A 25473-nucleotide genomic window follows, 5' to 3' on the forward strand; every position below is an offset into this window, starting at 1 on the left:
GAATATGAAGACAATAGGGCACACAAACATTATCATAAAATGTAACATTTTCAGGTACAAGTCGAAGTTTTCTCCTGGAGCAGGGTTCACTTTCCCGGGGGCATCCTAGCTTCGGCAGCCAGCTGGCTGAGTTTCACTGCTGCGAGCCTTGCACTTCCCCTATCAAGTGATTGGTGACACATGGGCTTCCAAGATGGAGCAGCACCTCTCCTCCCAGGCCCCAGGAGAATGTTACATGAAAAGTAAGCAAAAACAATTTAGAAACACAGAAAAAAATGAATACGCTGTATACCATGAATAGCTACACTACACCCCTTACTTTATAATATCTATAGCATTAGGCGTTAAGCAGAAATAAACAGCTGAGCCAGAGCAGCGGTAGCAAGCAGAGAGCATGTTAGAAACAAAGCGGCCATATTAGCAATACTGCGCATGAGCGAAAAATCCCTCCAGAACTACGAGTGCGTCACATCACATGGGTATGACCGACGCATGCGCAGACTGGAATCCCGCATAGCAGCGTCCATTTCAGTTTGCAAGCATAGTTATGATTATTAAATACATAGGCAAGCATCTCTGGGACACCCGCGTGTAGTGTAAAAGTGCAATATTAATACACGAAACAAGTTGGTTACTATATTAATATTAGGCGAGGGGTTTGAATGCAAGCAATATTGCTGTTGGAGCTACATATGTATTAACTTGGACATTTTGTTAGTCTGTTGTTTCTTATAAATGTTAGTAACTGAATATTAAAATATAAAAAAGACTCCCCAGATACTAAGTAATTTATTAAACGCCAGTGACAGTCGGGGAAGGTGACGTGTTGTCGCTACACAGCACATCCCAGGCCGTTCTAAAGTATGTAATATATATTTGTCCAACCCTACGCTCATCAAATTTTGTTAAAATATAATCTTGAATGAATTTGCAACTTGTGTGTATGTAACTCTAACCTCTAGTAACTGCAGTAGACATTGCCATTCTTATGTGAGTTTAGAGTTTTAAGAGTTTCCTATCTTTTATGTAATGCGTATACTCTGCAGTTCTTATGTATGTAACTGTTCCTATTGTAAAGCGCCCCGAGACCATGGGGTGAAGATCGAGCTATATAAAAACCCATAAATAAATAAAACTTGGAGTAGAACACCCCCTCGCACGCGCCATAATGAACACATTATTGCAGCAAACCGGGAGCTCCCGTTAGACCTTTATGCTTTTTAATATGGGAAATGTGTTTGTTTACCTGTTCGAAGATGGCCGCGACTTAGACGATATGCGCCCATGGTTAGACTATCTAGTGCCGCTATCTGTTTCCATGGATTCTTGAGCGTCGGCCTAGCGTTCATTAGAACGGCACTAGACTCCATATTGGAGTGGGGAGTTACTATAGATGCCCCATTCCGTTGGGCGAAGCAGCACCAGCGAAGTCGTCGAGGCTCCGAGGAAGAAGATGGCGGAGGTGGAGGATGGCGAGATCTCCGACTCAGATTCGGATATGAAGGTTGGCGTTCCCGCCTTGGTGGTGAAGGATCCGAAAGAACAGGTACTGAATGCTTGAACGGTGGGGTGTGAGAATATCCCACCCGCCGCTTCAGCACAAAGCAGTATTCCATCTTTGTGACTGTTTCCCGCGTCTCGTCAGCTCCCAAAGTGCCATAGGGCAGGTGGCTCGGAGACCCGCTCGCTCAGTAGTGTGTATGTTTAGAACGATAGTGTCCCGTCCATTGGAAGACCCCTGCGTCTTAACGCTAGCACTTTGATAGGTGTTTGTGTCTCCGTTAGTTTCCACCTATTGCCAGGGCTTCGGTAGACGCACGCCAGGTTGCCGCCTGCTGCTTCCTCTGCAGGGGCTCAGACGCACGCCAGGTTGCCGCCTGCTGCTTCATCTCTGCAGGGGCTCGCGGCGGCCGCAGCTTCTTATCGCAGTACCAGTTACTACCGCAGTATGTCAGACGAGCAGAGCTCCCTGTCATTTTGTCAGCGCCGAGACGTGCCCGCGGACGTTAGTGTTTACGGGAAAGCGCATTTGTAGTCAAGTCAAGTCAAGTCAGAGAATTTATATAGCGCACTACATACCCAGAGTGTCTCAAGGCGCTTAGGGAGGGGAGGAGGATTACTTGTCAAATATCCACGTTTTAAGTTGCTTTCTACTATTTAAGACTCGGCGTCGACCTAGCAAAATCTTGAAGAAAGACCTTGTAGTTGACTAGTGGCATCCATTGAGGCTGCTAGTTAAGGTATAAGCCATGTTCACGTGTAGGCCTGGCCTTAGCCAATGATATATAAAAATCGTAACACAATTACTGCTGGATCCCATCAAATGGGGACCAAGGTGTGACAGCTGAAAGGGTCTGGTGTCACGAGGGGCGGAGTCATGAAAAAAAGAGCCTGTCAGTTCACTTATACATAACACGCACGGGTAGTGAGTTTGCCTGCTCTAAAGCAAAATTGTAACATATCACAGATATGTGTTTTTTGTAGATAGTTTAGTTGATAACTGCTTTTTAGGTCTTGTCTAAGGCATTGCTTTGGCAGAGATATTAAGTGGGCTCTCAGAAATGCTCCCAAAGACGGATTGCCTACAGTGCATGTGTGTGGGCTCGTGCACATCACACACCATTTGCAGCCTCTGAGCCTCTCTCCGCACTCATGCTGGTTTGCTTGCTGCCAGCATCAGACTTTAAAGTTATCCGCTCTGGCGCTCCTACTAACCTAAATTAACAAGTCGTTGTCACAAAGCTTCACAGGAAAGACCAGGGACACCCTATGGACATCAGGCAGCCACAACATATCTTCCCCACTACTCTTTTCCTACCCTTTTTTTGTCGCTTTCCAGCCGCTCGACTGGCTTCCAAGAAAATCAAGATTCTCAAGTGAACTGCAGTCTTATTTATTATTCTAAAAAAAAAAGAAAAAGATTACAAAAAAAGATAGAAACCTATCTTGGAAATTTCAATGGGAATAATTTGAGTTTTAGTAACCTTTGAGCTCGTAATACCAAACGATAATTTTACTCTCAATAGTGCTAGAAGTAACACATCCTTTCTTCTCCCAATCGGTTACTCTTCCTGTCCTCTTCTGTTTCAGTGTTGCCTTCTCCCCTAACTCTACCCTCTTTGTTCTCCCGGGTTTTCTATTAAATTTCCTCCACCCATCCTATTTCTTTCTCTTATTCTTCCCCTCTACCTTTTCAGATTACTTCTCTCCTTCTTTTCCCCCTCCTTATTCTGTTCTCTATCTGCATCTCAAGCCATTCTCCCTTCTTTGCCCTCTCTTCACTTTCCCCCCGTCCATTTTGTCCTGCCTCTTCATTCTGCCCCAAGGCCCTTATTCTGTACACTGTTCTCCTACAACTACATCCCCAAACTAGGTGCAACCGAACACCAACAAAACTTCACACACCAGGGCATGTCAAGAACTGCCTCGGGGAAGTTTCACCTGATGTATATGTCTGAGAGCATGTACATATTGTTTCTGTGTGTCTGCGAGCCTTCACCAGTGTATGTGTATTTGAATGTGTGTATGCGTGACACTACTTTAGTCCACACACACTGCGCCCTCACACTACTTTAGGCCACACACACTGCGCCCTCACACTACTTTAGGCCACACACACTGCGCCCTCACACTACTTTAGGCCACACACACTGCGCCCTCACACTACTTTAGGCCACACACACTGCGCCCTCACACTACTTTAGGCCAAACACACTGCGCCCTCACACTACTTTAGGCCACACACACTGCGCCCTCCCACTACTTTAGGCCACACACACTGCGCCCTCACACTACTTTAGGCCACACACACTGTGCCCTCACACTACTTTAGGCCACACACACTCTGCGCCCTCACACACTCTGCGCCCTCACACACTCTGCGCCCTCACACACTCTGCGCCCTCCCACACTCTGCATATATTTAGAAACGACAAGGAACCCAATTAGATCAAACGGGACCTTTGGGGTAATGTTATTTAGACAACAGTGGTCCTATTTCAAAGGAATACACAGAGAATAAATATAGACACAGTCGTAGCTATATTAAATTGCAGACTTGTCCAGCCGGACAGTGGTGTAATGTTTTTACTTATGAAAAATAGAGCAGAATGTTACACAACAGTTCACAATGTGGGGCACAAGCCTGTACCCGACTTACACATGTGCAACTGACACACAATAACAACAAAGGAACAAGAGGGCTTGTAGGCACACGCGTGAGGTTTGAGGTACTAGAGTTTGCACAATGTCATAGTACATCATAACCTAGTCTACACCTTTACATCAATAATAATACAGTTTTGTATAAGGTGTCATTTGGGTCGACGGCGTTTCGATCTGTTAACTAGATACACAGATCATCATCAGGACATAATTCTTATGCCTAATATTGGAAGCCTCTGATGCCGAGATTTGGTCAGGTGCGGCTCGGAGTCGTTAGTGCGTGATAGCACTGAAGGCTGCCCGTCGGCGTAGTAGCCGGGTGCAAGGCATGTGCAGCATCGCAATCGTGGCGTCTGGCTGAAGGCCATGCTGCACATCAAACCTCAAACCTCACGCTTGTGCCTACAAGCCCTCTTGTTCCTTTGTTGTTGTTGTGTGTCAGTTGCACATGTGTAAGTTGGGTACAGGCTTGTGCCCCACATTGTGAACTGTTGTGTAACATTCTGCTCTATTTTTCATAAGTAAAAACATTAGACCACTGTCTGGCTGGACAAGTATGCAATTTAATATAGCTACAACTGTGTCTATATTTATTCTCCATGTATTCCTTTGAAATGGGACCACTGTTCTCCCACTCTCTGCGCCCTCCCACTCTCTGCGCCCTCCCACTCTCTGCGCCCTCCCACTCTCTGCGCCCTCCCACTCTCTGCGCCCTCCCGATCTTTGCGCCCTACCTTTCTTTGCGCCCTCACACACAATTACACTCTACTGAATACAACATACACTCCACACAATACCACTCAGTGCCACATAATTACACACCACATAATTATACTGCACTCAATGCAACATACACTCCAAATACCACTCATTGCCACATAATTACACGCCACATAATTACTCTACTGAATACAACATACACTCTAAATATCACTCAGTGCCCCATAATTACACGCCACATAATTACACTGCACTCAATGCAACATACCCTCCAAACAATACCACTCCATGCCACATAATTACACGCCACATAATTACTCTACTGAATACAACATACACTCCAGACAATACCACTCAGTTCCACATAATTATATGCTACATATTTACACTGCGCTCAATGCAACATAGACTCCAAATACCACTCAGTGCCACATAATTACACGCCACATAATTACACTGCACACAATGCGACATACACTCCAAATACCACTCAGTGCCACATAATTACAAGCCACATAATTACACTCTATCTATCGCTTCACCACAGCATCACTCAGCACCACCACAGCATCATTCAGGGGCACCACAACATCACTGCGCTACCACAGCATTACTGAACGCTACAGCATCACTCGTCGCCACCACAACATCACTCAGCGCCACCACAGCATCAATCTGTGCAACCATTCAACAACAACTGGTTCCAATATGTTCCCTCAATGTTTCAAGCTTTATTACAAATGGCACAAAAAGATGTTAATATTTCACTTCTGTTCTTGGATTTTCGTTTAAATAAAATACACTGAACATAATCTTCACAAAAGTTATTTACAAAAGTTTAAGCTATTGCCATTATAAATTACAATAACTTTTATTTAAGTATTAATTATTTAAAACAATTAAAAACAATTGTTATTTGTAATATCAATACATCTAAGTCGCGTAAATACAACACATATTGCATTACAAATGCTTTAGGTGTCACATTTACGAAAGTTAAAAGTATTGTCTTTGTAAATGACAAAGCTATTTATCTATTTTTAAAACCAACACATAAATAAAAAATGTGTCATTTACAATACCAATTGCTCAAACTTTCCTAATGCGAGACCTATTGCATTGCTAATGCTTGTTGTTTCAGGGGTCTTGTTTTTTACGTGCAGTTAATAAGTTACAATCCTGGTATAGCACAATGATCTATAAACCAACTTTAAGGAGCTGCATGCAAACTGCAGGAAGCAGGTGTAGGACCTTATTACATTTTCCTCACTCTTTTGTTATTCAAAGGTTGCTTAAAAGAGTTCATTTGGGTACTAATAAAGCCTTAATATTGCAGACTACCCATAACCACTTTGTTACTTCTTAAGTTTTGACTTTTTTTTTTCTCCAGACCAAGCACTCTTTAGTATTGTTATGTAGGTCAAAAAGCTCCCTCCAAATCCGTTTCCCTTTAGCATTCCTGAAGTGATTATGAGGCGAGTGCCTTTGTGTCTCTCCATTGCGATGTAATCTCATTGTTAGGATCAGATAGCTCCCACATTGGATTAGGCTCCAACAAAAGTGAAACCTTTTGTGCTGCTCCCATTTGAAAGTGAAAATCCTCCTCTTCTCCTGCAGGCACCCATGAATGGGCCATGAATCTAGCAGATTACATTGGGACAAATTCAGTATGTTTCACTGGGGTCTGCCCAGATCCACCTCAATAATAGTTGCATATTTCCCTTCATATCCTACACAGTATAGATACATATGGAGGGGCTTTCAGCCACCCCTCTTCATCTACTGGTCTACTGTATTGTCACTCACATTTTGCTTACTCCCATCACAACATGGGGCACAAGATTAGCACACTTGAACCACTGGTCTCCCGGATTGTAAGTGACTGAATTCAGCTCTTGCAGATCTGCAGCACTCTTCGGCACTGGTGCAATGTGTGCTTTTACAATTCGAATACATTTTTGCTTTTAAGAACAAACCTTGTTTCCCTGCAGTGCATGGCTTCATAAAAGAAATCAGAAACCAAATAAGCATTATAAAGCCAAAGGAAAGCAAATAGCCAACACCAGAACCGATGTGCTTTGTAAAGTATAGATCTCAAGAGGCTTCTTGTCATGTAACACAAGCCAGCCCGCTTTCCCTTTTACATTTTGGGACGTGTAGTTTTCTTTTTTCTGTTAAATGCATCGTCTTATCTGTTCCGGCAGGCAGAGTGGTGTTAGCTTAGAGGGAAGATTTAACTTTTGAGGAAATGTGTTCAATTAAAATACATCTTGAGCTGTTATCTCAAGAATGTTGTGATTAGGAGACAAAAGGACCAAAACTCCTCTTTGGTCTCCTATGTACTAGGAGATCTAATAAAAACGTTAATATATGCTATGCAAAAATAAAAAAAAATATTATTTATCTTTTTGAAAACAATCTACACTTATTAAAATGGCTATTCACACACTATCCAAGATTATACAAAACCCACTCTTTTATTTGGTTTTATAACTTATTTCTCATCATTCCATGGATGAATGTCGCCAGTGCTTATTTCAGTCTATTGGTGTAAGAATAGAAATCAGTGCACAGTATTTATCAACGTGTTTCGGTGGTAAAGAGTAATAGCAACCTTCTTCTTCAAGACCCACAGTTAGAAAGCTTTCACTCGCAGTTCCCATGCGGCTAATATTATAAAATCATCATATTAAGTTAGGCGCATTCACATACAAGCATGACAAAAACAATTTCACACAAGCGTAAAACTAAATTTGCACAGAAAGCACAGCAGTATTGAAATCTATCCTATACATTTGACCATAAAGACCACAACTGTAGCGGTTGTCATAAATGGATGCTATATCAGTTCTATATACAGTCAAAGGGTATGTAACCTGCACCTAGAGTATGGAAGTTAATATGTTTAAATAATGCCATTGATTTTTTTTCCTCCCAATTTTGGAAGTTCCTTACTAATTGTACAAAAAAAGATATTATAATATACTGCTGACTTAAAAACCTACCATACTCTAAAAGATCCTAAAGAGGACACTGCTATTAGCACACAAAAAAATCGGGGAATACAGCTTTCTTTTGTGAGCAAACAGCTTGATTTTCTCTTTTTTACCAATATATACATTATTTTTTTAAACATTAATATTTGATGGTACTCTATTTTTAGAGCCAGAAGAATTATGTGCTGCCTACTTTGGAAAATATCACATCGGACAAATAAATATTCCTTTATCAAAATAATTCTACCGAAAAGTTTAAAGTAGAGCTTCCCAGGGAGAAATATCTTCCAGTATGGAGTACTAGGATTTATTTGGACTATTCTAGGATTTTAAGTCTATAGTGTAATAATCAATGACCGATTGTTTACTTGTGGTGGGGGGGCGGGGGGGGGGGGGGGCTTTCTTCAGCGATTTAGCATGCTGTCAGTCTTTTTTTTGTACAACTAGTCATGAGCCTCCAAGATTGGTAGAGAAATGTATATCTTTATTTATTCATGGTAACTGCCATAGACTAGGTTCAGATCACTGTTAGGTCTTTGTTTGCAGAACATATTAAAGACTGAATATAATTGATATGTCATCTATTTATGACAGTGCTATAGTTATGGTCTACATGACCAAGTGGGTTGTATTTTAAGGTTAAATGGACAGGTTATAAAAAAGCTTTCCTGTTTTCAGTTCCTATTTTTGGTTCATTCTAGTGCAGTTTTTTCAGTGATTTCTAGTTATTTCAATACCTTAAACAGTGGTTACACATTTTCATGCAATTAAAAACAACAGAAACCGTGTTTTTCAGGTGTTTATGGAACGTTTTGCTTCTGTTACTGCTTGCTTTCTGCACTGATAGTGCATGATATATAGACAGTGTATATGAGGTCCAAATATATTTTTACAAATCAAACTGATTGTAGTACACCATCCAATACTTCCTCAGTGATTCTTTGGTCATGCGCACTAGCTCTTTCCTTCCCATGTAATTTTTTATCTATGAAAAGAACCTCTCAGCATTGGCACTTGAGACAGGCAACGCCAAAACAGCCAGTACACAATTTGCTAACTCTGGCCGCAGAGAGAGCTTTCCATGCCAATACTTGTGCACCTGAAAATTGCGATTGTGTTCTGCAACATATGCGTTGAATTGGATGCATATGCCCTCAGAGTTATTGAATTGGTCACAAATGAAGCAGTACTTTTGAAAGTCCAGCAAAAATTCACCTTTACGGAAGGGATCTAAAACTTGTGCAGAGTACCACCGAAAGGTTTCATTGACCTCAAATGCCATGATTGGTGAAGGGACGTTTCTATGCATCATTGAACGCCATTTCTTGTGCATTGTAAAATAAAATTTCCTGCGTTGCTCTTCAACATTTCTTTGCTTACCAAGTAGCATTCTAACATGGAACATGTTACAGTGCCAACGTCACTAAAGGTGTCGCCCAGCCTAGTCTCAAGGAGATGTTTCACATCTATAGCAATTGTTAGAAATGTTGGTCTCTAATTTGCAGAGGTTGGTACCTTTGTCCAAATAGATACCCTTGCTTCTAGTCAGGGCAAGAGGGATACACTTCTAAAATAACTCCCAATCACCCCCTTTGTAGTTTGGCATGAGCAGACAGGCTCATCTCTGAGGCAGTGTGTAAAGCATTTGTGAACACAAACAGTGAAAACACTAAATGGACACCACACCAGTTTAGAAAAATAAGTAATCTTTATTTAAACCAAAACAAGACCAAATGACAAAAATCCACAATACAGTAATAACAAGCATTGACACCTTTGATTAAGTTAAAGCTATTTGCATTGCTTTGCTAATGGAATTGTAAGAAAAGCAAATGGCTTTAACTTAATGAAAGGCGAGACGTATTGCATTTTTAATGTTTGTTTTTATTTAATTTACCTCTCCGTCTGATGAGTGAATAAAAAAGGGAGGAAAAGCGCATACGTAATTTTGCAGGCACGCGCATAGCGTACATAGTGATTAATGCACTCGTCTACAAAATGATGTGGCGGCAGCGTTCGCAAGGACCACAATAAACGGAAGCATTTAATAGTGATATCCAGCACAACAAATAAAAAAGCATTTTTAATGCAATAGGTCTTGCATTTGCGAGCGTTTAAGCTATTGGCATTGAAAACGACAATTCATTTTATTTATGTTTAAGGCATTGTTGTTTTTAATACCAAGAGCTCCAACTCTTCCAAATGCGAGACCACTATAATGGTGGCCAAACCCCTTTTTTGTAGATGGTGCTCGCATATTCAGGTTACTGTGAGCAATGTCTAAACAAAGGGGCGTTGCTACCATTATAGTGAAGCGGGTATGATGCGTTCACATAAAGTTTATAAAAAAAAAAAAAGTATATTAAAAAACTTTGTAGCGAGTTCGCTAAAGTGAATGCGGCCCACTTTGGATATTCAATAATGACTTTGTCGCGGCGCTGAAGTGACTGCAACCCGCGTCGTATAATAAATAATTAAATAAGCGCGGCCCCTATTAAGCGGACTGCCCTGTAATTTGAATTACACATTTTACAATATAAAACCAAGCGGGTGGGTGCTTCGTTGCAATGCGTGTGATAGGGAAAGAGCATGCTCTTCTGTGCTGCAGTGCTTTGTATTTACGAGACACTGCTTCCACATTCACAAACAGCCACCACACGAAGTACAGAGCAATAAAAAACATACTTTTTCACTGCATACTCAGTTATTAAGCACACTCACAAACATCGGTTATACCTATAGACGAAGCACCAACATACGCCCACATTCAGTGTGCACTTAAGTCACTGGAAGCACAACGCAAGTATTTCTCTCTTCGTTGGCTCAATTTTTAATTTGGTCGCTGGCTTTTGTGTCAGTGATGTAGCTAGCTGTGGGTGTCGCTGTCATGGTACAAAGCTTGATCTGTGCCAGCTGCCTGTGATAGTGGTGTAGTACTGATGCGGACGGATGGCGAGAGCGCACTTTTTAGAAACAATAAAAAACAGCCGGTGTACTGTTGCCAGTAAAAGATCCATACCCAGTGGGCGGGCCAAAAGTGAACAGGGCGGCAACAAGGAGGGACTACAAAGCCCCCTTAACAATAGAATGCCAGCGTTTAGCCTAAGCTATGATTCGAGCCAATGGGAAGAGGGGCCGGGGCTTCAAGTCCCTTTCCTCAGCCGTATTGATTTCAAGAAGCTCTCCAATGCCGAGAGCAGAGCATGCGCGCTGCTATCGCCAGCCGAGACCTAAAAATATGACTTTCAGATGGTAGAAATAGTTCAGTTCAAAGCAAATTGCAGATGCAACACTTTTCACACGAAGTACCTTGGGTCCGTCAAGCAAACAAACAAAACGGGTTGCAGGGAAGGTGATGCGTCAGTTCTTTATACTCAAGGAAGGTGATGCATCGGTTCCTTACACTTGGGGAGGTGATGTGTCTTACTGCTTCGCAAGGGAGGTGATGCGTCGGTTCCTTATCGGAAAGGAGGTGATGCATCTGTTTCTTACTGCGTGGGGAGGTTATGCAGCAGTTTCTTACTTCGTCCTCCAACGATGCGACAGACTTGGTGCTGCGATGCGTTGATTCTTGCAGCCGCGCAGCAGGGCTTACATTGGATTCGGTGAGGTGACTTCGGAGATCGTTGCACTCGATGTGGCGTGCAGCGATTTCTCGAGCCGCGGCCGGCGCTGCGACAGTTTTTTTGGCGATGCGTCGGAAACAGGTACGAATATGTCACGCTTCTCGGTGTTGCATTGATTTTCCAGCTCTCAGCGGAAAACAGTCTCTAGAGGTCCAAAACAACAGCAGCCACCTTTTTGCAGGTCAGAACTCCCAGCAAGGCTGTTCAGGGGAGCTGGTGCACAAGTCTTTGTGTCCCTGAGACTTCGGAACAGGAGGCAAGCTCTGTTTCAAGCCCTTAGAGATCTTCTTTAAGCAGGGGACACAGCAAGCAGTAAAGTCCTATTCTCTTTTCCGTGGCAGCAAGTAGCCACTGCAGTCCAGCCCCAGACAGCAAACAGCACAGAGGCAGTATTCCTCCTCAGCTTCTCCGGCTCTTCTCCTTGGCAAAGGTTCCTCTTAATTCCCAGAAATGATCCAACGTTCTGTGGTCTGGGCACCAATATTTATACATCAAAATCCTTTGTTCTCTAGTGGCCGAGAAGCCCTGTGCTCAGTCAAAACCAGTTCTGTCCTCTGTGGTGCAGCTTCCTGGTAGGAGGTGGAGACCGCATTGTCCTTGGCAGACCCAGCCCATTCAGGTGAAAGGACATCTCTTCCCCCTACTCCAAATGCAGCCTAGTTCTATTCAGCCCGGCCCTGACTCATCAGGTCCTTGTCATCCAACAGCCAGACATGCAATACTCAAACCTAGCAGAGGCACGCTGGATGGCTAAGCAAGAAAATACCTACTTTCTAAAACTGGTATTTCAAACCCCGAATGTAAAAATCTCCCCCACTTAATGATGTATTTTAACACTCTGAGTTCAGGCATATCAAACTTTATTTCCATACCTTGTTCCCAGGGGTAGATATGTTTATAAGATATTATAAACTAACTCCCCATTCTTTCCTATGGGAAAAGGAAGCCTTGCAATAGTGAAAAACGAAATTGGCAGTCATTCGCTATCCGGACATGCCAGACACATCAGGGCATGTCCTACCTTTCACATACATTGCACACTGCCCGCAGGGTTACCTTGGGCCTACCTTAGGGTTAACTAACATGTAAGAAAAGGGAACATTAGGAGCCTGGCAAGTGGGTGCACTTGCCTAGTCGACATGGCAGTACCAGACTGTACACAGGCTCTGCACTGGCAGGCCAGAATTATCTTAATAGGCATCTTATGTGGGTGGCACAATCAGTGCTGCAGCCCACTAGCGGCATTAGATTTATAGGCCCTGGGGGGGACACCGTGCACTGTACTGTGGACTGACTAGTAAATTGAATCAGCCAATCATGGAAACACCAATCCATAACAACAATTTTTAAAGGGAGCACTTTTTGTTTGGCACTGAACAGCAATGGCCAAACAAAAAAGAAATCAGACAGATAAATAGATGGTATTTCACGTGTAGAGAGCCGTATTATCTCCCCCCCCCCCCCCCCCGTATTAAGAAGCTTAATCCGACAGGTTTACGAATGGCAGAAATGTGCTTTTCATAGAGTCAGAGGAGTTGGAAAGAGATTCATATATTTCGAGCACCACCTGAAGATGTTAAATATGTAGGAAAGCAACCTTACTTTTTTGCCTTTTGCTGGACCATATTGTTTCTGCTGGCATTAGACCTCTGTGTACTTTAACTCTGCTAACCAGTGGTAAAGTGGCATATTCTAATTGGTATATTTAACTTACCTAGAAGTCCCAAGTATATGATAAAAAATTATACCCAGGGCCTGCAAGTTAATTGTCACTAGTAAACTGCAGCACCCATTGTGCCATCCACTACAGTGATAGTGTAAAACATGTCAGCGGGCCTATTGGTGTAGCCTGACTGTAAGAGTGTGTAAACAGCAATTCGACCTGTCATGCCCTTTTTGACAGGAGAAAACCTACCTTTTAGGTATTAATAAATCACCCATGTGTTGATCGTGTCACCCACAAGGTAGGGTGCATGGTTTTGAAATTTAGGACATGAAGAAATTTAATATTCGTGTATTCTTACTGTGTCTACCACCCAAAAGCTATTTTTCACTGTGACAGACTTAGCTGTTCTTAGCAAAAAACCAGAGTACCACTGAAAAATCCTAATTTTGTGAATTTGAATAACTAGAAAAGTAATTAGAATTTTTTTGTTTGTTAAAAAAAGTATTTAAATTCAATAGTCAGATTTTTAATTCATATTGAGGTAAAGCAACTTATAAAAAGTTACCTTTTTCCTACCTGACGTTCATAGAGACTAAATTTGCATTTGCTGTCCCACTTCTGTCACCAGTAGTATGGATTTGAAGAGGTTTCGAAGTGCCTCCTAGGAGAAAACAATATGGTTCCCTGAATGGGCAGTGATGCCTGACAAATATGCAGGGTAGGGGTGTGAGCATCTTTTTTGACATTAAACATAACCTGCGTATTCGTAATGTGCATGTTCACCCAGAAGGTTATCTTGGCGCAATATAACATATGTTTATTCTTCTCCAATGCAATGGTACTCATTTATCGACCTATGAAAGACTGAGTGTACCCGCCGGGATTTGAACCTGTGACCATGAGGTCCAAAACAGGTCCTATAGTGGATGCATTAGTCCACTAACCCACCAGACACATTAGTGTCTAAACCTGCTTGACAGGTCTGCTGGGTCACACTTGAAAGAAGGGAAACAGGATTCTAAAACAGTTCTTGTGTATTTGCCGTCTTGTTTGTTGTGCCAGATTTGTGTGCTTTTTGATTTATTGGAGGTACAGTGACTGCCATAAACACGGATTTTAGTGCTAGATGAGGGAGGACAATAGAAATACCATAGTGTGTTTTAGCACAACTGCCCAGTGGCAGCTAGACCTGCACTGAACTCTGATGTCAGCCTCTGCCGGGCACCATGCAATCTATGAGGTGCCTCATCTGAGGTCTTGGAAGGCTTTAAAAGTGTACTCGTGTGTTGGATTGGAACTTGAAGGAATTAGTCCGAAGGTAAAATCTTTGACCAAGTTGAACATGATTAGTGTATCCAACGTGCACTTGATTGCGGTTGGCTCCAAGCTGCACCTTGAGCCCAGTCTACAGCGGCCATTGACTATTGGCATATTGTGCTTCTTGGCGGTGTTGATACTTAAAACTTTAAAAATTCGGGGGCGTGGCTTGCAGCCGACTGGAATGGCCTCACACTAACGCGGCTCCGTAGCCCTCACCTAGAATCCGGCTAAATATCCTGCTGTAAATCAAGCAATTACGGGCCGGGGTTGCAGAGACCCTGCCCCCCATGTGCGGGGTTGTCTGAGACACTGAAAATCCTGCCTGGATCTTGTCCAGAGCCCGGGAAGTAATAAATGCTGAGGAGCGGAGACTGAGGCAAAATGGCGGCGTGAGTTATGCAGCTACTTGGTCGTAGATCTCGGTTGCCTCAGGAGACACCCAGTGCAAGGTCCAACAGGGAAAATTGAACAGATGCACGGACCCCTGCGACCCAGCGTATTCTTTTCCCTGTCTGTCCGGGACGTCGAGATGTATGTGACACTCAGGTGCGGCCGTGAGGCGCAGAGGGAGCTGACTCTGTAAAGGCTGTGTCCGGGCGCTGCACAGTGCTGACCGGTGTGTTGGTGGATGGGTGAGTGAGGCCCCGGCCCCCATGCCTTAGGGGTGTTTGAAGCGCTAAAACTCCGACCCACAGCTCAATCGAAGCCCGGAAAACCACTAACGTCAGGAAGCAGAGACAGAGACTGAATGAAGACATGACTAATGTGGCTTTCAAGCGGTGCTGGATCCCAGCTGCTGCAGAAGTATCCGAAGCAGGGTACAGTGTGAATAACTTAATAGATTCCCAGATCCTGGTGGCACTGCATGTCCTGCTCCCCAACTGCCTGGGGCGGTGCGTTATATGTTGCGCCCCGGCGCTGCCATGGAAACCCGGGCAGAGCAGATTAACACCTTGGCTGCTGCCCAGATTTATCACCAGTGCTGAGCCCCTATGTTAATGGGTGTGGTCATGACGGAATGGTTCCGTCATGAGCACAGCTCAACCGATGCTCATGACGGAACCGTTCCGTCATGAGCATCGAAGGGGTTAAGGTGTGCAGCAATAATGTGCTTTGGAGAGGCTGTTTGCGGACAGTGCAGGCCTGAGAGATGTCAGACGGATGAGTGTGGGTCGTCGCAATTACTGACCCAGGGCGGGGTGAAGCTAGCGTGTCCAGTTGCGTGAGGCCTGCGAGACTTCTGTGGCCCAAACGTTTTGGCACGCTTGAGGGGCGGCTCCGGTGAGCCTACAGGCCCTGCCACCTAACTCTCCGGGGGCTGTGGTGTGCGTCACACCCGCGAAGGATAGCAGTGCATCTACCGGCGCAGCTTTAGATTAACCAGAGCAAAGCACCCTTAGTAGCATATCTACCAGCACCGGAGTGGAACCAGCACGCAGCGGCATAACGGCTGACTGAAGCCCACCAGCATGTGGCATTGAGGCCCCAGGAGGAGCCAGAGTTGAAGCGGCCCGCGGCGGTGGGCCCGGGTACAGCTGAAGGCCTATACAGTGCGGCAAACCCAGAGACTTGCTGATAGGCGTGCAGCGGTGATGATCAGCCATAACCAGCCGGGCTCGTGACCTTCCATAAGTGCAGCCCTCTCCCTGAGCCTTAAAATACACTCTTTACATCAGAGCATCCCAACTTAGCATGGAGCGTTCCGGAACTCACGAGCCGGGCGGGAGATCCTCCCTATCAGCCACACAGCGTCACAAAGGTGAGGAGCTCAACTCTCTGCAAGGCTGCTTTATTTTGAGCTGTGCTGCTGTTCCTGCACCCCTTTGTCAAGAAGAAGAGAGCCATTGTGCCAGAACGAGCGGAAGGCCCTGCAACGGATCTGTTTGTAGAGGAGTTAATACTGAAACATTTACAACTAAATAGACTCTCAAACTTTCTCTGTGGAGTGGGCTCGTGTCCCAGGGGGAAGGCCTAAGCCGGGAGCTCCCCCTTGACCGATAATAGCCAGAATCTTCATCTTCAGAGATCGGGATGTTATACTTCAAGCGGAGCGAGCCAATTCGCCACGCTGGAAGACAGTGTGGTTTTCTTTTTTCCTGACTTTACGATGAAAGTCCAAGATGCGATTCGGGACAAAGAGGTGAAATATGCTATGATGTTCCCAGCACGGCTCCGTGTAGAAGCTGATGGAAAGACCTGTTTCTTATCCACACCGGAGGAAGCGTGGGACTGGATAGACGGCTGGAGGCGTGTAGGGAAACCCCATAAGGAACGACAAGACGGACCACGGAATAACATCCCTGAACACCTTCTGGGGCCACAAAGTAACTCCTTCAACAGAGACACGGACTCAACAACTCGCAGCTAAATGCACAAAGGCTCTGGTCCCATCAGTGAATTTTGCAGACCACCGATAAGTGACTCTGGGGGAGTTAGGTATTATCAGCAGACATAGGTGGGGCCTGCTGACTGCTGTAGTTGGGCCTAACTGATCCAAGTATATACTCCCAGCGTCAAGAAGACTATATGTATGTATTATGTATGTATTTGTAATCTTGTATAGCGCGTGTCTGTCACCCCACGGGTATCCTGGCGCTTTGACTGAAGAAAATCCTGCTGCACACCCTGCTGAAATTTAGGAAAACTAAGAAGATGCAGTCCTAGGGAAGAGATGTGTTTTTAAATTTTTCTTGAAAGAGACAAGGTCATGCATACTTCTCAATCCTAACGGAAGAGTGTTCCATAGTCTGGCTGCCGTAAAGCTGAAAGATCGGCCGCCCAGCCGAGCTCTCAGAACTTTAGGCACCACAGCAAGATAAGCGGAAGCCGAGCGAAGGGGTCTAGACGGGGTGTACCAATGAAACATGTTCTGAAGTGGTACTGGGCCATGTCCGTGAAGGGCCCTGAATACGATACATACAGATTTAAAATCGATCCGTTGAAGGATCGGTAACCAATGGAGGTCTCTTAATGCCTGGGATGAGGAGTCGTGGCGGCGGCGAGCAAGCGCCAATTTGGCTGCAAGATTTTGCACCCGTTGCAGCTTTCCTATCAAGGTGGCTGGTGCTCCAAGAAATAGAGCATTGCAGTAATCCAAACGGCTTACGATAATGCTCTTCACCACCTCTGGCCTGCTGTCCTTAGGAAGCATCGGGAGAACCTTTCTCAACATGCGAAGCAATCCCATGCAAGTACTCACTGTTTTATTCACAGCTGCATCCAATTGGAGGTTGGACCCAAACATCACTCCCAAGTTGCGGACCGAGGTGGTAGGCCCAGTTGTACTTTGGAAGGAGGGTGGCCAAAAATCCGTCGGGAGAGGTCTAGGGACGCGGTCAGTGGTGCAGTGTAAGACTTCTGTCTTAGAGCTGTTGAACTGCAGCAAGTTCTGATTCAGCCAGTCCGCAGTTGCGAGCATACAGCGGTGGAAGGTGTCAAGTGTCACTGCTTCCTTGCCCTCAAGTGAGAAGACTGCTAATGTTTTTCCAATGGGCAACCGCCAGAGGCAGGAACGCGGGTCACCCCACATAATATGTTTTAAATAGATAGATCTAGGTGGAGGAGGGCTAAGCGCTGTAAACCAGGCACCTTCAACTGGAGGGTGGGGTGACAGGCACTTTGCCTAGTTTGGGGGTGGGTAGTTCTGAATCCACAGGCAGGGGGGCAGTTGGGAATTGGGTAGGAGGGGGAGGATATGTTTTATATAAGTAATTCCGTCACAAGGTTTGAAAGATTTGAACTAACCACCTGTAACATTCCTAATTGTGTTAAATATGTCTCCATGCGGTCATTAGGAAGTCATTGGTTTGACAGGCACTTTCAGCTTATAAAAAATGAGTAGCCAGTAGGTATGGAATTCTGCGTCTCATATGGGTGGCCCTCTGGCTCCCTGGCCTTTGTGTTGGGGTGAATATGGCGGCTAGATTGGGAAACACATCACTCTCAGTCTTAACTTAGAACGTCCATGGGCTGGGGGATAAAATAAAAAGAAGAATTGTATTACAATATATCAAGAGGCAGGCCCCTGATTTGGTCCTACTACAAGAAACTCACTTAGTGGGAAATAAGTGTAAAGCCCTGTCGCGTTGGGGTTATAAGCTTCTGGTCCACGCGAGATTCACATCCAGTTCAAGGGGAACCGGTATCCTCTTTAAAAAAAAAAAGTCTTGCACTCACTCCGCTGCGGACATGAGCAGACCCCCAGGGCAGATTTTCTGTGCTGGAGGCAAGCTGGGAGGGTAGAGCGCTTAATGTCATTTCCGTATATCTTCGACCAGCGTTTGGTAAGGAGGCACCTACAGACCTTGATAAATTTATGGTAGATCTCCTGAGTGGAACCCAAATTCTAGGTGGGGATTTTAATATGACCTTTAATGAGCACTTAGACAGTCAGCCGATTCGCCTGCAGGCACTCCCCTGCAGACTCCTGTCAGACTTCATCACGGCCATGGGACTCACAGAGGTATGGCGATACTTTCATCCGGACCTTACCCATCTCACATACTACTCGAACGCCCACAAAAGGCTGTCACAAATAGACTATTTTCTGACTCTCATGGCCGACATCGGTCATCTGCATAACCCACACTTCCTACCAAGAGGTATTTGTGATCACTCCGTGTATGAGTGAAATTCACCTATCCTAATCAGAAGCAGCACAACACGATAGTGATCAACCCCTGGCTACTTAAAATCCCAGATATAAAGGAGAGTTTACTGACTCGTACAGAAAACTATTTTACTGAAAACGTGGGTTCAGTTGACTCTGCACAAATAGTATGGGAGGCTTATAAGGCACTTTTAAAGGAGCAGGCATTGGCGCTCAAGGTGGGCTATCGAACAAAACAGCAGCATCAACTAATACAGTTGGAGACTGATCTCCTACAGCTAGAAATAGACCACACACAGTCCCGTAGTGAAAATTATAGAGCACAAACAGAATATAAAACTTTGGCTGGCGAGCGGGAACAGGCCCGAATGCTAGCCGCAAGACCCAGGCTCTATGAAATGGGCGATAGAGCTGGTAAATTGCTGGCGTGGTTGGAGAAGGGAGCAGGATTTGCGTTGGGTGCCTAGATTGACACTCTGTGATCAGTGGGGAGCACGGACAGATAACCAGGAGATAGACTTGTCAAAAATACACTGTGAAAACTGATTTTAACCAGAAGAATGTTGTCTCCACAGATTAACTAAAGGTAGTTGGGGATTGACAACCGCAACACATATTATGAACAAAGGGTCACCGGTATGCCCAAAGAGGGCATGATAGCGGTGAACACAATGGTTATACGTGTGAACCAACATTTGCGATGGGGAGCTTACACCCCCGGGTTGTGCTGACTACGTGCTGTTTGTGTGTTTTTATTATTGTGTCCTCTAGGTACTCCTTGATCGCTGATCTAAAGCAGAAATGTGAGATCTGACCCTTGCCCTGAAGAAATTGCCACAAATCATAATAGGCAACGGAGTGTCTTTTAAACGAGCAAACCCACGGCAGAGAATAAAGAATGGTAGCTAGTGATGGTTTAGCTAATTTTTAATAGAACAAAGTAGTCCTAATAGCAGTAGGTACCACTTTGTTAGGGGTCAGGAGCTAAGCACTAGGGAGACTCATCCTATAGCTTATTTTATCCAGCTAATCACAACTCGCTGATTAGGGATAGTATTTGCTCACAACACTTGCACACTGCTTAGATTTATAAATTTTTTTTGTTGATATGGAGGCGCTAATGATGAGAACCAGTGGACTCCCATGGGGTTACTTCCGTGAGGCGTTCCATACCGTGTACACATTTTTTGTCACATTATTGTTGTTTAATTGTATGTTAAAAATGTTGTATACATCACACATATGTTGAAATTTCTTTTCACATTGGTGTAGAATGACTTATGGCATATCACACATGAAGATGAGTACAGAGGTGGGACACAATACATGAGAAAGCAGGGAGCGACTGTGGCATAGCTTGGGCCTTGACAAGTGCCAGTGTATTACATAAAAAGTAGTGAATACACATACAGAAGTGGTCAAAAGTTATTTGCTCCATCAAATTATGACCTGGTTAATCAGATTGTGAAATATTCGGTGAGTGGAGGCTTGACCTGACCTATATTGAACCCCTTGAGCTCTATGGTGAATTAACTCTGTGATCAGCACCATATCTCAGATCCGCAAGAGGTTGCTGATGCATTTGCATATCATTTAGAAGAAGTCTATACCTCCTCCACTACCGCCACAGCGGATGACTCCCAACAATTGTTAGCCGACATTCAGCTGCCTACCTTGTCCCTAGAGGATAGAAAGGCATTAGAGGACGATCTCTCGGACGATGAAATCCGCCTGGCCATAAACAATATCCAATCAGGAAAGGTGATGGGGCCCAACGGATTCCCATTGAATTCCTTAATGCGACCCCCCAGGATATAGCGGCATGGATTTGCAAATTTAGCGGCACAAAAATGAAAATGTAGCGGCACAAAAATGGAAATTTAGCAGCATTTTATTTTGGGGTTTTTTCAACAACAAACACAGATATCTTATTGTTTGAGTTATTTTAAAACGTGGAGCTATGTACATTTTGTTTATTTACAATTCAGCCCATTTGTTAATCTTGACCATGTACGTTCAGTTCTTCTGAGCACTCCAAATCTAGACCAGTATTGTGCTGCTGGTTATAATGTAAAAACAATAATGCCCGGATCGATTGCTCTGAAAGGGACCGTCGTCTGGATGAGAGAATAATTTTGTAGATGCTGTGGCTCCTTTCTGCATCTGCAGAACTGGTCACACAGTCCTTGTACACAGCTGCAAGTTGGGAAAGAGCTGGAATGCGGTCAGCCAGCCCACGCCAAAAGCCGTCAGCCAGATGTATCAAGGCTTTTGCGACTCGCAAAGGCCGAAATTCACAGAATTTCGACCTTTGCGACTCGCAAACGGTCGATTTGCATTTTTTCAAATGTATGAAAAAATCGCAATTTAAGGAATTGCAATTATTTGCGATTCCTTATTTTGCCATAGCATTTAAGGAATCGCAAATTTTGCGATTCCTTAAATGCTATGTATGACACATTTTGAAATTGCGATTTTGAGTTAAGAAATCGCAAATTACCACCAACTTGTATTTGGTGGTAATTTGTGATTTCTTTTTAAAATGCCCTATTTGGCATTTGTGAGGGTGGCATGTGACACACATACATGCCCATAGGGCATGTATGTGTGCCACATGCACACACATGTAGATTTCAGGGGTGCAGCAGGGTGTCTTTGAGACACCCCCTGCACCCTTGAAATAATTCTCAAATTGCGAATTCGCAATTTGAGAATTATTGCACTATCATTCCTATGGGCCTCCTGGCCCATAGGAATGCATTGGAAATTATTCTTTATTTGCGAATTCGCAAAATGCGAATTCGCAAATAAAGAATAATAAGGAATTGCTAAAAAATAGCGTTTTTGTACATACATACCGTTTTGCGAATTCTAAATAACGATTCGCAAAAAATCGCTATTTAGGATTCGCAAAACGGAATCTTGATACATCTGGCCCTAAGCCACTTCTGCTGTAATGCATTCTTGACTTTGTCAGACTAGCAAATAGTTATTCTTTTTGCAGGCAGACTATCTCCTGTGTCGTGTACACAGACCATTGTCAGCCATAGTGTCAAGAAGAACAGGTGTGTGAATCATCCCAGCACACCTCTACAGTCTCTTTGCTCCTCCGGTGTCTACTCAGGAGCAAGCTTACACAGCTCCATCTCTCACATCCCTATCACTTAGCCTCTTTCTGGTGTGCAGTATTTTAGAACATTTATCTAGGGGTCTTCCTTCATATTGCACACCGACTGGAAGCCCATAGTAGTTCAGTGCATTCGCTGGTGGAAGTGAAACATCCAGAATTGCAAAGAGCATCAGGCCCATGAAATGCAGAATTGGGGATGATTTTTTAGTAGCTGTGAACCGCCAATGCTGCTGAAGGCTTTGGTTGCTGGCTGGACTTGTAATTGAAGAGTGTTATGGAATGCTGGCCAGAAATGTGTATTTTGCAGTTTCTGTCTTGAAAGTGCAGAGTTGTTAATTAGTTATTGAAGATACTCCCACCATGTACTACTACCCTGTCTCATCTGTTTCAAGAGTGGCTATGTGAAACCAGGCAAGTATATTCGAAATAGTTCAAGTTTGGCAGCATACTTTGGGAATAATCCTTCAGATTAGGCTTGTCAAATAAGAATCAACAAGGAGGACGTAGTAGTGGGCCGTCCATATTGTTTCTCTGTGGTCATCAGCTGTCAGCTGCCTTACATTCAGATTTCAAACAAAATATGTTGGTCGTTATACAAGAGTCACCCTAATGACAGGTGCACCAAAGGTGATCACAATAACACTCTGCACTAGTTTTTTAGGTCGAAGCACGACCTGCATTCAATGCGAAGCAGTGAATGCTGTCAGCTTCAACAACTATTGTCATTCGTATTTGGGAATGTGGACACGACTCAAACGCGCGCTTTTGCAGTCTCAGTTTTGACCGCGGGAGCGGGCTTCTGAGCCACGCTTGCACAGATGATGAACTCACAGCCCCTGCTTTCGCTTCGCTCTCATGCATTAACGGCGCGCACACACAGACACAGCCAGCACCCACCCCTCTGCATGCACGCTCACACACACACACACACACAGGCGTGCGCACACATACACACGCTGCCGCCCCCCACCCCCCTGCACACACAAAGACACGCATACACATCACCCACTGCATACACACGCGCCCCCCTTAAACAGAGCCATGCGCACACAGACAGACACACGCACAGACACACTCGAACACATGCACGTACACCCCCCTCCACTTACCGGGCTCTTTCTGCGTGTCCCACAGTCCGGGTGTTCTCTGCACAGCCGGGGTACATAGCTCCCAAAACTCCCTTCTAACAAAGCGCTATGCACAGCCGCGACCTGTGGACTTCCCCAGGTAATCCAAGGAAGGCATGCCCGGGCCAGCGGACTTCCCCAGCTGGTGCAGGACAGACATGCCATCAGGTGCCAGCGCGCCCGGCTTACCTTCGGCCCGCACTGCTCCGCTGCGCCCTTGCGGGGGCTCGCAGCCGCCGCCTGGGACACCCTGCTGCGCAAACACCATAAACCGAGGAGGACCAGGGAGCCGAGCTTCGGCAAAGGTGCCATGGTGCGCAGCCTTTCAGCAACCGCTGCGATCTGAGCACCTCAGGCGTATGCGCGCGGACTGCAACACTTCCAAACTACTCCTGCTTCTCCGCTGGGAGAGGTCGCGCGCGTGCGCTTCTACCATAGTGGCAGAATCAGATCACGACGCGCGCTTCGTGAACAGTTCACGCGACTTTTACGTTTTTTTTGCGATGACGAGCACGCTTACACTTTCGCGAGCCGCAGACCACGCCGGTATTGCTAGGCTGAAAGACGGAAGCAGCATAGTTCACGGACCTCTGACGGGCTTGTTAAAATAATGGCAGAAACGTGCGGAAAGACAAGCAGGCGCTACAGAGCGCTGGGAATGAACCACACGGGGTGAGTGCCAAGGTCACCGTCTCGGCTCCGGGCCTTCCCGCTGCCATTGTGTCCTGACGCGTGCAGTCACGTTGCATCAGAGCGCGGCTTGTTTGTTTTTATGGCATGGGGTGCTCACATCCCAGCGTTTGCTCAGCGTCCTTAACCTAATCTTCCCAAGCCCTAAACGCAGAAATTATCCTTTCATGTTAAACATTTGCATCTCATGTCATCTAAAGCGATTTACTGTACTCCAGCCAAGTTCGCGCTATATAAATCTGCAAAAAAGTTCCGGCTATGCCTTGCACATATGTGCCGAACTTGGCTAAAGGCAGCGCACTGCCGCTTTACATGGAAGAAGAAAATGCCGATATTGTTAAATACCTGCCCAGCCACCAGATTCCCAGACACGCCCCTACCAGACCCCCACGACCCACTCTAATCTATTTTTATAAAGCGCGAACTTACCATGAGGTCATTAAAACGCTTTTCATGAGCACCAAAAGTTCTACATGAAAGCATCATTTTTTATGGCACAGGGTGCTTACATTCCCAGCGTGTGCTCAAAGTCCTTCACATAGTCTCCCCACACCGTAACCGAAATTATGCTTTCATGTAAAACATTGCACCTCGTGTAAAGTGCTTTATGTCCTCCGGCCAAGTTCGTGCTATCTTAAGCTGCAAAAATAAGCACTGGCTATGCCTTGCTCATATGAGCCGAACGTGGCCGAAGGCAGCGCACTAGGGCGCTTTATGTGGAAGGAGAAAATGCCGATATAGTTAAATAAATTGTCTCGCAGCCCGGTTCCCAGATACGCCCCTACCAGACCCCAACTCTAATCAATTTGGTAGGTACTGCCGAGAAATCTCTTTTACTATGTCTTCGTTGTATATAATATCGAAAATGTTTCAGTTCTGAAATAATGAGATTGACAGTACTATAACAAGTCTCTTCGAAGTCACATCATAGGCAGTGCAGGGTGGCAGGCACTGCTCCAAAGTTCAGATTTTTTTTCACCCTGAGGGTGAAGGCATAAATGGAGAGCCCGATAGGGACCCGTCTCAGCACCTGCTTTTTAGAACTGCCGGTGCGGAGTACCGGAAAGCCCTGTCCATTCATAGTAATACCCAAGGCTAGTGCTTCCCAAACTTTTTAGAACTACGACTAATTTTTTTCATGATAAACTTTCACGACCTACCAAGCTTTAATGGACATGAGGAAGGCAATTTGTAACTTCATTAATGCATTGTGTAGTAGCGCCCTGTCATCTACATACTTACAGTTTTACTGATAAAACTATATTGCATACAAATGTGGCTATTGAGTGTCAGTAAATAATTATTATTGAACATCTCCCAAAAAGTTGTCTTGATTTGTTTGGTTTGATCCTATTAATATCTTTGTTTTAATCACACTTCAGATTTACAAAACATGTGCTTCATAGTTGCTGTCATAACTGCTGA

The 25473-nt window shown here is 44.8% G+C and overlaps 1 protein-coding gene across 1 annotated transcript in view; it reads left to right on the forward strand.

The window, feature by feature from the left end:
- The first annotated feature begins 1374 nt into the window (after positions 1-1374).
- Positions 1375-25473, forward strand: part of PHAX (phosphorylated adaptor for RNA export) — a 124703-nt gene continuing 100604 nt past the window's right edge. Inside the window, exon 1 of the mRNA XM_086961106.1 lies at positions 1375-1546. Within this exon, the coding sequence (XP_086817232.1) occupies positions 1394-1546 (153 nt within the window). The 5' untranslated portion in view covers positions 1375-1393. The remainder of the gene's footprint in view (positions 1547-25473) is intronic.

This window comes from Lissotriton vulgaris, chromosome 3_1 (assembly GCF_964263255.1).
Source record: "Lissotriton vulgaris chromosome 3_1, aLisVul1.2, whole genome shotgun sequence".
Lineage (NCBI taxonomy): Eukaryota > Metazoa > Chordata > Amphibia > Caudata > Salamandridae > Lissotriton > Lissotriton vulgaris.